At 47.8% G+C, this 14,539-nt stretch overlaps 5 protein-coding genes across 5 annotated transcripts; 2 read left to right on the top strand and 3 right to left on the bottom strand.

Moving 5' to 3' along the window:
- Positions 1–3,588: 3,588 nt before the first annotated feature.
- On the bottom strand, positions 3,589–4,101 carry PENARI_c107G04766 (uncharacterized protein; the record flags this gene model as incomplete). The annotated part of the gene is made up of 1 exon (XM_022637874.1): positions 3,589–4,101. One exon carries the CDS (start codon positions 4,099–4,101, stop codon positions 3,589–3,591), a length of 513 nt encoding a protein of 170 aa, XP_022482267.1.
- Positions 4,102–5,428: 1,327 nt separating this feature from the next.
- On the top strand, positions 5,429–5,827 carry PENARI_c107G03370 (uncharacterized protein; the record flags this gene model as incomplete). The annotated part of the gene is made up of 2 exons (XM_022637873.1): positions 5,429–5,652; positions 5,710–5,827. The coding sequence occupies 2 exons, from the start codon at positions 5,429–5,431 to the stop codon at positions 5,825–5,827; spliced, it is 342 nt and encodes a 113-aa protein (XP_022482268.1).
- Positions 5,828–6,420: 593 nt separating this feature from the next.
- PENARI_c107G09861 (uncharacterized protein) lies at positions 6,421–7,403 on the bottom strand (the record flags this gene model as incomplete). The annotated part of the gene is made up of 4 exons (XM_022637876.1): positions 6,421–6,631; positions 6,688–6,697; positions 7,073–7,331; positions 7,377–7,403. 4 exons carry the CDS (start codon positions 7,401–7,403, stop codon positions 6,421–6,423), a joined length of 507 nt encoding a protein of 168 aa, XP_022482271.1.
- Positions 7,404–8,357: 954 nt separating this feature from the next.
- Positions 8,358–9,368, top strand: PENARI_c107G11734 (uncharacterized protein; the record flags this gene model as incomplete). Its single annotated transcript, XM_022637877.1, has 1 exon — positions 8,358–9,368. The coding sequence occupies one exon, from the start codon at positions 8,358–8,360 to the stop codon at positions 9,366–9,368; it is 1,011 nt and encodes a 336-aa protein (XP_022482270.1).
- Positions 9,369–10,730: 1,362 nt separating this feature from the next.
- Positions 10,731–11,149, bottom strand: PENARI_c107G06786 (tetratricopeptide repeat protein; the record flags this gene model as incomplete). The annotated part of the gene is made up of 3 exons (XM_022637875.1): positions 10,731–10,976; positions 11,067–11,108; positions 11,132–11,149. 3 exons carry the CDS (start codon positions 11,147–11,149, stop codon positions 10,731–10,733), a joined length of 306 nt encoding a protein of 101 aa, XP_022482269.1.
- Between the last annotated feature and the right edge of the window lie 3,390 nt (positions 11,150–14,539).

Below are 14,539 nucleotides of genomic sequence, written 5' to 3'. Positions count from 1 at the left end.
ATTCGCTATCTATCACTCCCATTCTTGGTCTGGCTCGGGAGCTTCTCTGTGTACCCAGTTCCAGGTGCAAGTTTAAGCCGATGCTTGGCCATCTCATGGTCACTACTCGGAATCGTCCAAGCGGCGCATCTCCTACTGATCAGCCCGATGGACAAGCAAGAGCTCTCTAACGAGAGGCCAATGCGCTCAAAGTCTACTATAGGGCTTTTGTACAACTGTCTTGAAGCACTGTCAATGACTCGTGCAGTTGATACGCACCGGCGGGTGAAAAACGTCCCTCCTCAACCGGCATATTACCAGAGATATGGAGCCCAAATTCATTCTGCCCGGTTTTGCCTAAGGCAGTTTGTCATTATTGCCTGGCAGTATATTGTCATGGATATTTTCCAGACCATTGCCCGTCAAGAAGCCTTAAAAGAGGGGTATCAGCCCGAATTTGCGCCAATAGATTGGATTGCGCCGGTGGATGTATGGATTGAGCGGGCGATTTCCAACTTGATCTTCTGGTTTATTCTCAGCAGAGTATTGATCGATGTCCATTTTCGAATATTGTCAGTCATCTAGGTATTATTGTTAGGTGATTCTCCCGCAAATTGGCCTCCGGCCTTTGGACGGATGGCAAATACGTATACTATTCGCGGTTTTTGGGGGTGAGTCCTTGTTTTAGCAGTGGCTATACAATTGTTGCCGCGCAATATGTGCTAACCTATTCAAACAGGTGTTTCTGGCATCAGTTTCTTCGCCAGCCTCTCACGGCTGTTAGCAACTTCGTCGCGCGTGACGTTCTACTTCTGCCGAGGCCATCTGTATTGGAAAGATACACAAACATTTTTACCGTTTTTCTTCTATCTGCGATTTTGCACAGGATCCTCGATTATGTACAGACCATTCCGAGTGAGTATTCTGGAGCGATGCCCTTTTTCCTTTCTATGGTATTAGGCGTCATGATTGAAGATGGCGTGCAAGAGGTTTGGAGACGAATAGAGTCTCCTCTGCAGTCACAACTGGCGTGGAAAGATCCTCCTGTTTTGTGGTGGCAGAGAATGATTGGCCACGTATGGGTGACGGCATGGCTGGCGACTACGTCGACTTTGTGGTTCAATCCAATGTCTCAATTGCCGAAGGAGGAGACTACTTTGGTTCCCTTCAGCATCAGTGAAAGGCTTTCTATCCCAGTGATGGGAACGCTTGCATCATTTTATGGGATATTCTTGCACTTTGTGCTCGCCACTGAAGTATGAGCATGTGAGACCAAAATAGTTCAGCTCCAAGTTTGGAGGCTATGGATCGTAACAAGTTCTTTTTGTTGCAACTTTTCGATACGATATTGTGGTTGACTGTCCGTCCCCAACCACACTAGCTGTCAGATGCTGCGTAACATAATGTTGGTTTGCCTCCTAGCTCCAATCTGCCGTCCAATCATGGTCTGTTTCAATTCGTTCTTAACGTAATTCACATGCGAGTGGGCCACCCAAGCGAGTGGGCCACGTGCCGCGAAACGCGTCAATTAATTAGACCTTCCTTCTTTAACCACCTACCATGCCACCAATTCGTACTCAATCCTCTCGAAATTTAGTAGAGCAGGAGGGTAGGGTCTTATTAGCTATTTAGGCTATTAAGAATTAAGAAATTACCTCTATACACGAAGCAGCACGCCACTTTCAAGTGCCCCGTTCAACCCTACAACGCCGCCTTACCGGTGACATCTTTCGTCCTAATTCACGCGCAAATAACTATAAATTGACCGAAATTGAGGAGGAATCTCTTTAAAAATGGATTCTCTATAGATTCTCGCAGAGCACCCCCTCGGCCCTCTTCTATACGAGAAATAGTAGATTTATTGCTCGCGGCGCGTGGATCTACCCCGGTTATTTCGGTCGGTGAGAATTGGGTTACAAACTTTATAAAAAGGCATTAAAACCTTTCCTCCCGATTCTCGAAAGGCTATAATTACGAGCGCGTGAAGTGTGAAGACCTAAAAATCATTAAAGAATGGTTTAATTGCGTATAGCGTATAATACTTCAATATAGTATCGACCTAGACGATATCTATAACTTCGATAAGACTAGTTTTGCAATAGGCTTAATTGCGACCGCGAAGGTCATCACGAGAAGGGAATACTATAGTCGGCGATCGCTTTTATAGCCCGGAAATCGCGTGTAGGTGACTATAATTAAGTGTATAAATACTTCGGGGTAGGCGCTTCCTCCGTGCGTAATTTTTAAGGGCAAAGTCTTTATTAAATCTTAGTTCGACGGCCTCCCGGAGGATTAGCGCTTTAAGGTTAGTCCTAATGGGTGGACCTCTAATAAAATTAGACTTCGTTAGCTTGAAAAGCTCTTTATTCCGTCTACTTCTTCGCGTACGAAGGGGAAGTATAGACTTTTGATACTCGACGGCCACGGAAGTTATTTAACCCCGAAATTCGACAAAATTTGCGAGAAAAACGATATTATCGCAATTTATATATCTCCGCACTCGTCTTACTTTTTACAGCCTCTTAATATTAGCTATTTTGCGGTGTTAAAGCGTAGTTACGCTCGGCTTATCGAATCGAAAACGTATACTAGAATTAACTATATTAATAAGCTAGACTTCCTTAAAGCCTACCCGTCCGCGCGAATTAAGGCATTTAAATTAAAGACTATTAAGAATAGCTTTACCGCTACCGGTTTAGTGCCTTATAGTCCTAATTAAGTGATCTCGAAGCTTAATATTCGCCTTCGAACCCTAACACCCCTCTAGAGCTAGGGAAGCAAGTAGGATCTAAAAACGTCTTTAAACTACGTATAATTACAAAAATAAGCTTCCTTAATTAAAGCTTTACTAAAAGCGCGTTCAAAAAGCCTACCGAGCCCGCTTAGCTCCGCGATAAATTAGGTTTTAACGGCCTATTAAATCACAATACAATCGGTAGCTATTCTCGAGAAAGAAGTAGGCGAATTACGCGCTACAAACGAGACGAAGAAGCGAAAAAGTACTCGGTCTAAAAAGTAAATAGCTTCCGAAGAAGGCCTCTTAGTTTTTGAGGCATCTACCTTAGTAGCGTAGCCAGAGCAAGCGGTTCACAAACCCCCCGTGAGGCAGAATCGGCTCCGGCACCTTCACAGCCACGTAAGAGAGCATTACCAAAGTGCAGTATATATAGAATTCAGGGTCATAAATTGACTACATGTCCTAATAGAACTAGTTTTAGCTTATTAAATTTAATGGCGTTTTGGTTGAGAAAAATGCATTTAAAATAAATAGATATAGGTAGGGTGGCGGCTCGCTTGGGGTGGCGGCTCGCTTGTGAATTACGTTACTTAGTTAACTAGACACATCGCATGTTATCTTAGAACAATTAGAGTCAATCTCCTCATGGAATCGTGCCGCACAGTACACACTCTGCTTCTCCAATTCCTGACATCTAGCTTATCTAGGCATTAATATTTAGGTCCTCTGTTTCCCATTCCAGCAATGTTGCGGAATTAGATAAAGTGTTCGGATGGTTCAGGCTCAATATTTGTTTCTGCTTGGCTAAGCAATTTCGTAGCAAACTGATGGCTTCGGCATCGTGACCTGAAGATTTCCAGGTGAAAGCGAGATTAGCCATACTCGTCAGCGTGTCGGGATGATCCTCGCCGAGCCTCGTCTTGCGAGTCTCCATCACCTGCACCTCGAGCTGCTCGGCCTCCTCCCACCGGCCTTGGTTCCAATAAGTCGATGCCAGGTTGGCCATACTCGAAAGCGTGTCGGGAGACATGCTCGAGGGTCATCTCCGGGAAAGGGACGTCCAGATCCTGGTCGAGGTCGAGGTCGAGGTTTGGGATAACCAGGGCCGGGTCTGCCGCCATTGCCGCCATCTCTTCCATCATCTCCTCCATCGTCTCCTCCATCATCTCCTCCATCATCTCCTCCATCATCTCCTCCATCATCTCCTCCATCATCTCCTCCATCATCTCCTCCATCATCTCCTCCATCATCTCCTCCATCATCTCCTCCATCATCTCCTCCATCATCTCCTCCATCATCTCCTCCATCATCTCCTCCATCATCTCCTCCATCATCTCCTCCATCATCTCCTCCATTATTGCCGCCGCCGCCATCTCCAGGGCCATCATCGTCGTCGCCTCCACCCTGGGAAATCTTGGCAGCTCCATCAAAGCTGGGATCGAGGCCCAGAAGCCTCAGCACCAGATCCGTGGCAGAGTCATGGCTATTCCTCGTTATGGCCGAGACCATTGTCCACCACCACTCAGCATCTGGTTCACCGTCATGGTTCCCTGCATCACTGGAGACCAGTCGAGAGTAATCATGTTTCTCCAGACCTAAATACACCCTTGGAATAGCCTCAAGAACCTCTTGGTCTGGAATGACCAGAGCAGCGCATAAAGTAGCCACCACAGGCAGAAGCACAGGGAAATACATGATGAGGTGATGATCAAACAGACCCCAAGAGAGAAATCAAGATCTTCTATAAACTATTTCTCCAGACTCCGACTTGCCGACAAGGTCACACTACATCCCGGTCCAACGCTGTCAAAGAGACAGTGCACAACTCTAACGGTCCGACCAGTCGAGACCAGATCAGCCTGCAGCCTTGCACAGAGCAAACAGTCAGGGAAGAGTAAAGGCAATCAGACCGAAGGCCAATCACCTCCCCCCGGGACATTCGAAGCATCTTTCGATCCCATCTTGCATATGGGGTAACACAGCCAGGGTGGGAATCAGCATACCCGAGTGTGACGTGTGACTTAGTTTAGAGGACATGGCGATGATGGTCGAATAAAGGCACGGGTAATGGCAAGACTTTATACTACCTATGGTAATCAAGGCCCGTCTAAGATGTGAGGTGGTTCTTGAACTTGACCATGGGCATATGATTGTAACCTTAGGTCTAGTCTACCTCACAACCTCGCAAATGCGTTGTCTTCTCCAGATATCAAGTATCCTACTGGTAAATTATGCTAGTCAACGACATTGCCTCTTCTCCGAGACAATCCGTCGCTGCCACCAATGCGCTTGTATTCTCTCACTCGTTCCATGCCGCCTTGTTCGTCTCGCATTACATCATTCTCGCATTACCTTCTCCATTGCTCAACTGAGATGCTTACGCTCTCTGTGCCTCATCTGGCCCTGGAAGCGTCTATCACTCCCCCCCCCCGGCGACATCTAAGACTTCGGTGGTTGGACGAATGAACATCCAGACTACGGCTGCTTCTCCAGTCAGCTCCGTCCGCCCTGTAGAATGGCCGCGACATCTCCTTCACGCAATGCTTAGCCGTCTATCAAATGAATGGGGCTTACTAAGACAGCGAGGGTTCTCGCTGCAATAATATACACGCCGCCCTGTCTCGAAAGGACACGTCAACGGCCAGGTCCCGGGTCGGCGGAGCCGCGGGATGGTGAAAGCTGACGCTTGTAACAGTCCACATCCTCAACCTAATGAGACGAATCAAACTCGACCCCAACCCCATAGGCGAGGAGAACTTCCTCTTCATCAACGCCTTCAAAGAGTGGGGCGAGGGCAACGTCCTCGAGGCCTCGAGGCAATGGGGGTTCAACTTCAGCGCCGCGCTGCACGAGGCGCTCACCCTCGGCCAGTCGATACCCTGGAAAGACGACCTGATCGCTCAAGCCGAATGGATAGGGACTGTTGTCTCGGGCGCGTCTGTAGGGAGACGGGTGGTGGAGGATGTACAGAGACTAATCGTTGACGTCGAAAGGCCGAGCCTCTGCGGTCTAGACTCTGTCCTGGTTCGCCAACATGGCTACTATCCAAGGCAAATGAGTCACTTCTCTGGTGTGCGTCTCGACGTACGCTACGCTCAATTGTTAGCATAGGGTGTATAACTCGTCAACAAACTGTAGGCGTACCTAGGTGTATATAACGCCAGGTATTGAATGGCAAGCCGTGAAGGGGGAAAGACCTCGGTCGCCCTTCGAGCTAGTACTAGTGTGGCACTGTCTTCAGAGCTTATATATACGGACTCGAGAACACTAGCATCCCTAAAGGGATCGCCGCTTCGACTTAAGATGCTTCTTCTTGAGCGTGAACTCCTCCGTGAGTGCGACATTTTTCTGTTAGCTTCCTGCTTTAAGGCTAGCTGTCGTGTGATTCGATCATCCCCGGCGTCGATATCACTGCACAAATGCTCTGCCAGATCATGAAATCTTTCGCAGGGACGGCTTTAACTTAGAGATAGCATCTGCCACCGAGGGGTCGCACGCTATTTTAGTTCGCACGCTATTTCAGTTCGTAAGGAAATAATGACGCAAGATCTTGACTAGAGGCGCAAGATTTACACGCAAATAGGAAATGGAAACGACTCTTAAGACCTGTGGCGCCGCTGCCGAGTGACCCGCTAACTCCGGACATAGCAACATTTCTGCTGTGGTAACGCCGAATTGACCCACCTCGAGCCATTATGGTATGCTCACCAGACCCCTCTCTCAACAATGGCACGCAGCAGGAGCGTCCTGGGCGGCGATGCCCAACCAATGTAGCATTGAGCGTGGAGATATGGGCGGTGGACCTGAACCGCCACCCGTGGACCCACGATCTGCGAGTGGCATTTAATAAGGTAGCGGCCCCAGGTACGTGTGGGTACCCAGGCGATGCGAATAATAGGGCGTGCAGCACGCTCGCTAAAATCGCTATACAGTGGCAAACAGTCATGCAAATCGGGCCTCATCAAACTCACTGCTTCAGGCCTAGAAGTCAGTTAGAGTGCTCCCCTTCTGGCCAGGAAGTCTTCGACCGCCTTCCACTTTCTTCGACAAGTTCTGCTCCTTCAATGCAAATAGACAGGATTTAGTATTTTTTTTCTCCCACACTATGTCAGCCAAATACGACGATAGTCCTATACAAGCTGCCGTATAATTAGTGTTAAGGTAGCGCCTCGGAACTGCCAATGCACTTCTTGTGTATCGGTCCACTTCGGTATAATGTTTTCGACCTTGTTGTCATTAGTCTTCTCGCATTGACTGCGTAATTTGCGCTTGAAGTACATATAGCTACCGCAGGCGGTTTGAAATCTACACACGACACAGTCACCTAGCTTAACTTTGCTAATCTTTGGGCCACACTGTCAACGACATCGCAGAATTCATGACCAAGAATGTCGCCTTTCTGTAGTTCGACGACAACACTATAGTACAGATGAAGATCTGAGCCGCAGACTATTGAGCCTATGACCTTTATAATAACGTCTGTGTCCTCGACCTTCGCGGGCTTGAACGTCTCAACCACCTTGACGCTATTCTTGCCATTCCAGACCAGTGCCTTTATCTTCTCACCTGATAGGTTGGTGTACTTCTCGGCATCCTTAGCGGGGTTGCTAAGGTTCTATTCAGTGTTTGCGTCACCTGTATGACCAATGATCTTTCCGACGAATCCTGCTGCTTGTGAGACTGCCATTGTAAGCGTGGAACGCAGGATTTCTGTGAGACTAGAGCGACAGAAAAGAGTTTGAGCTCACGCGATTGAAACAGTTCACGAGGAGAGTACAGATGCCTTACTGTAACAGTCTTACCTATACTCTCGTGTTATCGTGCAAAGTGCGTCTCCATCTGCCGGACTTGGCGCGGGGTGATGTCCATAGCATCATGTTAGTTGTGATGCGCAGGCACCTACCGAAAGTCGACCGTTGCACGAGCCCCGTGTTAAGTCTATGATATAGTCATTCGCCGGAGGATGCTTCCGGTTGCTGACATCGCCAGTCTAAGTTGAATGTTGCCCGTATTCGAAAAGTGTTTCTGCCAGCATCGTGGTGATGTTCAAATGTTGCCAAGAGCCCTGGTGATGGGAAGTTCCGTCCAAGACACGCAACCCAGGTCGCCACACTTTTAGTGGATGGATAGAGCGGATAAAGAAGTCCAAGCTTATTAAGTCTACGGTGAGCCTAATTCGAAGGAAGGTCTCTAGCAGAAGGTAAATGGTAAGGAGAAAATACTCGGATGTTGGAAGCCGGATGGATCGGCTAGAGGCTTACTGCTAAGCAGGCCTTCGCGCGAAGAGGCCCCGGCACTCTTATCTCCTGGAGCTGTTCAGAATCCTTACAGAACTTTCTAGTAGAGAACAATTTTGGGCGCTTTAAGTAAAGCTTTACAGCCAGAACGAACACGATACACCCATGTTCAAACTTCACGAATTATGTCACAATTGCGACATCTCTCAAAGAGTCAACGTCATCCACGGCATCCTCCTAGCTTCCGAGCGGCGCCAGATTGGTGTGGCCCTGACATCATTTACTGATCATAATCAAAATCTGCATAAAATACTCTACTCTAAACTCCTCGAAAGAGCTTTTAACGGACCAATCTGACTGCAACTCCAATTTTTTCCCACAACCGTCGTGGTACTATATTCTCTATGGACAAATTCGGGAAGAAGATCGCGTCGCCAGCATACAAGCCCCCGTTCCCACCGACTTCTTCCTTGATTGCTCGGAAGGACCTAGACATCCCTGCGGCCTTCAACGATCTATCTCCCCTAGTGAGTGAACTGCAGCCACTGAGATTGGAGCATAGAAATGAGGTGCACAGATTTCTCTGTGCTTTTTTCGATCTTTCTCGATTCAATGCCATACGCAAGATGCTGTGGCTAATCGCCGTCCATGGAGCTCCACGCTCCTTGTACTACCAGAAGTTCCTGCGCCGCGAAATTGTAATCGCAGAAGAACTGGATCTTCACCTCGTTTGGGCGAAATCGAGAATATTTATCAAACCACTCCCGGACTTTCTGCTCAATTACGATTTCTGGGAGGCCTATATATCCTGCGAACCTCAATTACACCGAGCAGCGTGCGGGCTTCTGTACTCTTATTGTGGCCTCATTCGCTTTGGTCATGATTTACAGGTGGCACAAGAATGTCGTCTGATCAATGTGAACTTCGACTACCGAGCTTGGACGGAATTTGCCCGTACAATACTACCAAATCTCAACCCTAAGGACTCTAATATCATGGACACACGATTCCAATATGGCGAGTTGCGTTTAAACCGGCTCGACACTATTTACCGATATTCGCCTTATAAGTTTTCGATATCTAGCATCCTTCAAGGCTTCCCCTATGCCTTGACTGAAAGCTATGTGCCTTATATGGACCAGTATAATAACGCAGTGTCAGCGTTTGGTGTTATTGTTATTATTCTGTCGGCTTTCAATCTATCATTGTCAGCACACTCTAAAAGTCCAGATCTTGATCTTCAACGAGCAGCATACGGATTCGCGCTATTCGCCATGATTTTATGCGCCGCGCTTATTGGGCTGTTCATTGTGTTACCCTTGATTGCCTTACTTGCGACAATCTATGGCTCCATTCTCACACGGAAACGACTTGCCAAAATACAGGAGGACGAGGAGCTACCACGCTCAGCTTAGTTGATCATGGCTTACGAACCAGCCTAAATGGTCGCGAGGCTAGGAGATTAGCAAATTTGAGTACGAGTTTGAGTTCCACATATACCTGCAACAGTCGGCACGATCCGTATCCGACGAGCGTGAGAAAGACGCAGGAGACGAGGGGATCCCGAGATGACGTGGCCTCTCTGGCGCCGCAGGAAGCTGAGGAGCGTTGGTGACGGATCTGCACCGCCTGTCGCATGATGGTCCATGTGTTCAGTGGCGGTGAGGCAGATTTCGACTGTCGGAACGGGCTGGATAGGCTGAGGCGATGGCGCGTATTAGGCAACTCGGTGAGATCTGGCCCGTGCCATTGGCGGTCTCGGAAATGGCATGATAACGAGAGGGGCCGATAATATGTTAAACATGCAGGTGCAGCATGAGGATGAGACAAGCTCCGGAGACGCCGTGTGCCATGTGTGGTCAAGTCAGGGACGTGATCCGCAGCGACGGGTGATATCCTAGGAAGGTGGAAGTCAGGAGGTGCATGAAAGGATGGGGTAGGATAGTGCCGTGAAGCTTGCGGTCCATGCAAATAGCCCCTTATCCTCGCAAATCGTAAGCCCCAAAGTTGGAAAGGCATCTAGCGCTCGTCGATTCGGACGCGCTCTCGCTGCCAGCAACCGGACGCCCATGTCGTGCCCCGGGAAGACGATGATGACGAGAAGCATCGACCTTCCCTTACTCCTCGCGCTGGCGGCAAGATGGTGTCGTGGACAAGGATGGGCTCGCGCGGCGGCAGGAGAGGAGAGGCCAGGAGACAGCCTGTGAGGGCGGTTTTTCAAAACTGCCTTGCCGACGGTAGTCGATGGTGCCAATCCCCATGGAAGATTCGCAGGGGTTATTACCTCACTCAGCTCCTCAGGGGCTACGGGTCGTCAGGGAATTGACCAGTAGCCTCAGCCACGATGGGGGATGATTCTCTTGCCGACTCGCAATGGTCGCCCAACTCGGGGTGACACCAGACACAATAAACGTACAAGCTGCGATCTCGAATGGTGCGTAGAGAGAACTCTCGACGTGGCGTAAGGAAGGACAAGATGTCAGCATGCGTGGCCGCCTCAAGGGCATGGAGGGGCATGGTTCTTGCCGAGTCTTCAGCTCGAAATTTCCGTTGGTTGGCAAAGTCACGCAATCTTTGACCTCGAGTCTGCTATGGGTCATCTGTGTGAAACCGTGAGAGTCCCATTGGCATCGCCATGAGTTTATCCTAGCAAAACGAATTACTGTTGCTCTGAACTGAACAGGATGGATTAATTCAACTTCACATGCTGTGAAAACAGGACAATCCAATACGATTCATGCTTTGCATTCATTGATATCTGAAAAGGGACGTCCAAGTCATTTCATAGTTTCATAGCCAAGTTCGTACTCCCCCGTCTCGGGATGATCCTCGCCGAGCTTCGTCTTGCGAGTCTCCATCACCTGCACCTCGAGCTGCTCGGCCTCCTCCCACCGGCCCTGGTTCCGGTACGTCGATGCTAGGTTGGCCATACTCGTCAGCGTAGAGGGATGATCCTCGCCGAGCTTCGTCTTGCGAGTCTCTATTACCTGCACGTCGAGCTGCTCGGCCTCCTCCCACCGGCCCTAGTTCCGGTACGTCGATGCTAGGTTGGCTATACTCGTTAGCGTGTCGGGATGGTCCTCGCCGAGCTTTATCTTGCGAGTCTCAATCACCTGCACGTCGAGCTGCTCGGCCTCTTCCCACCGGCCCTTAAGCTAGTATGCCGTTGCTAACATACCTGTGCTATTGATGACATCTTTATAGTTATTACTAAATATTATTACTCTTTGATCTCTCGATTTTGCTGCCATTTCTCTTGTATCCGCGATGTTACCGCTTTTAGACGCATACTATGCACCTCTATAAAGCAACGTAGCCTATTGTTTTAGACACTTAGGTGATACTAGCCGTTGTAATATTGCGGATTTAACATAAGGAAAGAGTGGCCTACACCTCTCCTGGTTTTCGTATTCACCGGTAGGAAACTCTTCGTATAGGTTGCTAATAAATCTCTCCCTCCACTGGTCTATTTGTCCGTGAGATTTCAACCACGCACGCGTAGTTAGTTGCACCAGCCAATACATCGTAAAGAAGGTGCTATTCTCACTGATAGATATAAATAAATAATCCCCTAGTGTTGTGATATTATCTTTAAAATCGGGGCCTATATCCGATTCAGATGTCTCCCCGTTACTAGAGTCCGGAAGCTCTGAACTTAATATGTAGTTAGCCTTAGGTTGATACTAGATAAGGTTCTCTAGTATCCCTTGCCGATCAACAAAGCTTATAAGAGAAAGCAACTCCGCTGTAGATAGCTTTGTTTAGCGTATATAATCGAATAATATTTGCTACGTCACTAGAATTAAATGTAACGGAGTCCTCAGGAATCATGTATAGGTCTCTTGCATGGATCTCTCGTACCCCTCAAGGATCGCCAGCAACACGTCAGCGTTGGCTCACCGTAACGCTGATCCTCCATGTTAAATAGTCTAGTACAAGAGAACCTAGAGGTTCTCTAAGAATCAGTCTCTATATTCCTCTAATATACTACTTGTTCCTAGGCATCTTCATCTTACCTAGTTGATAGGCTCTATCCTGCAAACACTAGACCCCTCTTCTTTACAATTCTGATTCTTCTTCTTTAACTACCTAAGATTGAAGATGCCTCCCAAAGCAATAATGATTACCCGATCGTCGGTCGCTCGTGGATCCCTAGCGAACCTATATCGAACCGACACTAAATCTATTATTCCTCCCGCCACTATCTACGATAGAAGTAGTAGCCCGGAAAACAATTCTTAGGGCCGGACTCTCTAGTTTAGCGAGCACCTCGCTAAGGTCGAACGCCTCGAGACCCTTTATACGTTACTTACCTAAAAGAAGGAACTTAAGGAAGCGATCGGCTAAATAACTAAGAAATCGACGTCGGATCGCTATCGACGTTCTCCCTCTACGTTATCTAAACGAGGACGAGCTCCTAGAGAAATCAAAGTCGAGGTTCCGATCTTTAAAGTACACTATAATATATAGTAACGCTAAACCTAGCTTAATGACCTCTAGGATATATTCCTAGGTATACCCCGTAAGTATAGATCGGATAAAAGAAAGATCCTTAGTGCCACTAACCGTATAAGCTCTAACTACCGCGAGAGATAGCGACACTATATTAAAGAGAAAGCGGAACCCTAGCGAACCGCTTATAAAACGATATAGGAACTATTCGAGAAATAGACACTTACGCTACTACATAATTCGGCCACACTATAAGCCGATATTGCTACCTCCTTATAAGAGGCCCGTTAAGGCCCGAACTAAAGTCTAAGTGACTTTAACTCTTATCTTATCTCGCTTAAAAGGTATTTCGAAGCACTATCTGTCAGGACCACTACCTGACTGAAGAGGTTGATGACGCCTGAGGCATACATAGGTGCCCCAGGACGTACGTGAATGGATGATCTAGGACCTCACCGCCCACGAATGGGCCAGTCGTGTATATAAGCATTTCTCGCTGGTCCGTTGGACGGACCAGCGTTCAGTCTCTTCATACAATACACCCTATTGTACTGCACGCATAACTGGGCCATCTACCTCGCTTACCTACCTAAACCTAGAGACTGCGTGGTCTCACACTATCAGAGGACTAACGGGCGCTTAACTTCTTCACTAAATTATAGCTCCGCCTCCGATCGCGTATCTAGAATACTATACTTTATTTACCTAAAAATCGGGACAAGATAGTATCGATAGCGATGCACTATTAGAACCTTATTTAAATAGAGTCGGGAATAAAGAACTACCCGCCCCGCTTAATAAATAAAAGATATCACTCCCCTAACCAATAGGGATATCGAAAACGGACTAGCTTTAATAGGCCACCCTCTAACTCTAGTCGGGGCCAAGGATAGAACCGTAGAAGCTTCTAAGGACGAGGTAGTGATCGAAACCTAAATACTAAACTATATTTAAACCGGCGTGAATTCGGCGTAAAGCCGTATAATCGCTAGTGAAACGATGATATAACTCTACCTAAACTATATAGCTATTTTACCTACGGGTTAATAGACCACTAGAGGGACGAGTGCCCCTAAAATTCGACTAAGGTCTAATTAATACTAGCACACTCGGGAAAAGCTAGAGGGTTATAAGCAGAGGTGACGTGTGCTTAGGGGTTATACCTTAACGTATTTCACTAGTGAGTTGGCCACACCCCTGAGTTGGCCACCCCACCCAAAACGCGTCAATTAATTAGACTCTCTATTTTCAACCACCTACCATGCCACCAAAACGTACTCAATCCTCTCGAAATTCAATTGAAAAAGAGGGTAGGATCTTATTAGCTATTCAGGCTATTCAGAAGCAAGAAATTGCTTCAATTCGCGAAGCAGCACGCCAATTTAACGTACCGCGTTCAACTCTCACAATACGCCTTAATGGGGTTCAAAACCGCGCGTCTTCTCGCGCAAATAATCTAAAATTGACTGAAATTGAAGAGGAATCTCTTCAAAAATGGATTCTCTCTATGGATCTCCGCGGAGCAGCTCCTCGGCATTCTACTGTACGAGAAATAGCGAATTTACTACTCGCGGCGCGTGGATCTACCCCTCCTCCTTCGGTCGGCCAAAATTGGGTTACAAAATTCGTGAAAAGGCATCCTAACCTTTCCTCCCGATTCTCGAAAAGCTATAATTACGAGCGCGCGAAGTGTGAAGACCCGAAAATCATTGAAGAATGGTTTTCTCTCGTCCAAAAAACGATCATTTCTCACGGTATCGATCCCGATGATATCTATAACTTTGATGAGACCGGATTCGCAATGGGCTTGATTGCGACCGCGAAGGTTATCACGAGAAGGGAATACTACGGACGGCGATCGCTTTTACAGCCCGGAAATCGCGCGTAGGTGACTACAATTGAGTGTATAAATGCTTCAGGGTGGGCGCTTCCTCCGTGTATCATTTTTAAGGGCAAAGTCTTTATCGAATCTTGGTTCGACGGCCTTCCGAATAATTGGAGACTCGAGGTTAGTCCTAACGGATGGACCTCCGATGAAATTGGTCTTCGGTGGCTCGAAAAGCTCTTTATTCCGTCTACTTCTTCGCGTACGAAGGGGAAGTATAGACTTTTAATACTCGACGGCCACGGAAGT

This window comes from Penicillium arizonense (assembly GCF_001773325.1).
Source record: "Penicillium arizonense strain CBS 141311 chromosome Unknown PENARI_contig107, whole genome shotgun sequence".
NCBI classification, from domain to species: Eukaryota; Fungi; Ascomycota; class Eurotiomycetes; order Eurotiales; family Aspergillaceae; genus Penicillium; species Penicillium arizonense.
The sequence above is the reverse complement of the archived record's forward strand: the minus strand, read 5'-3'. Positions and strand labels throughout refer to the sequence as shown.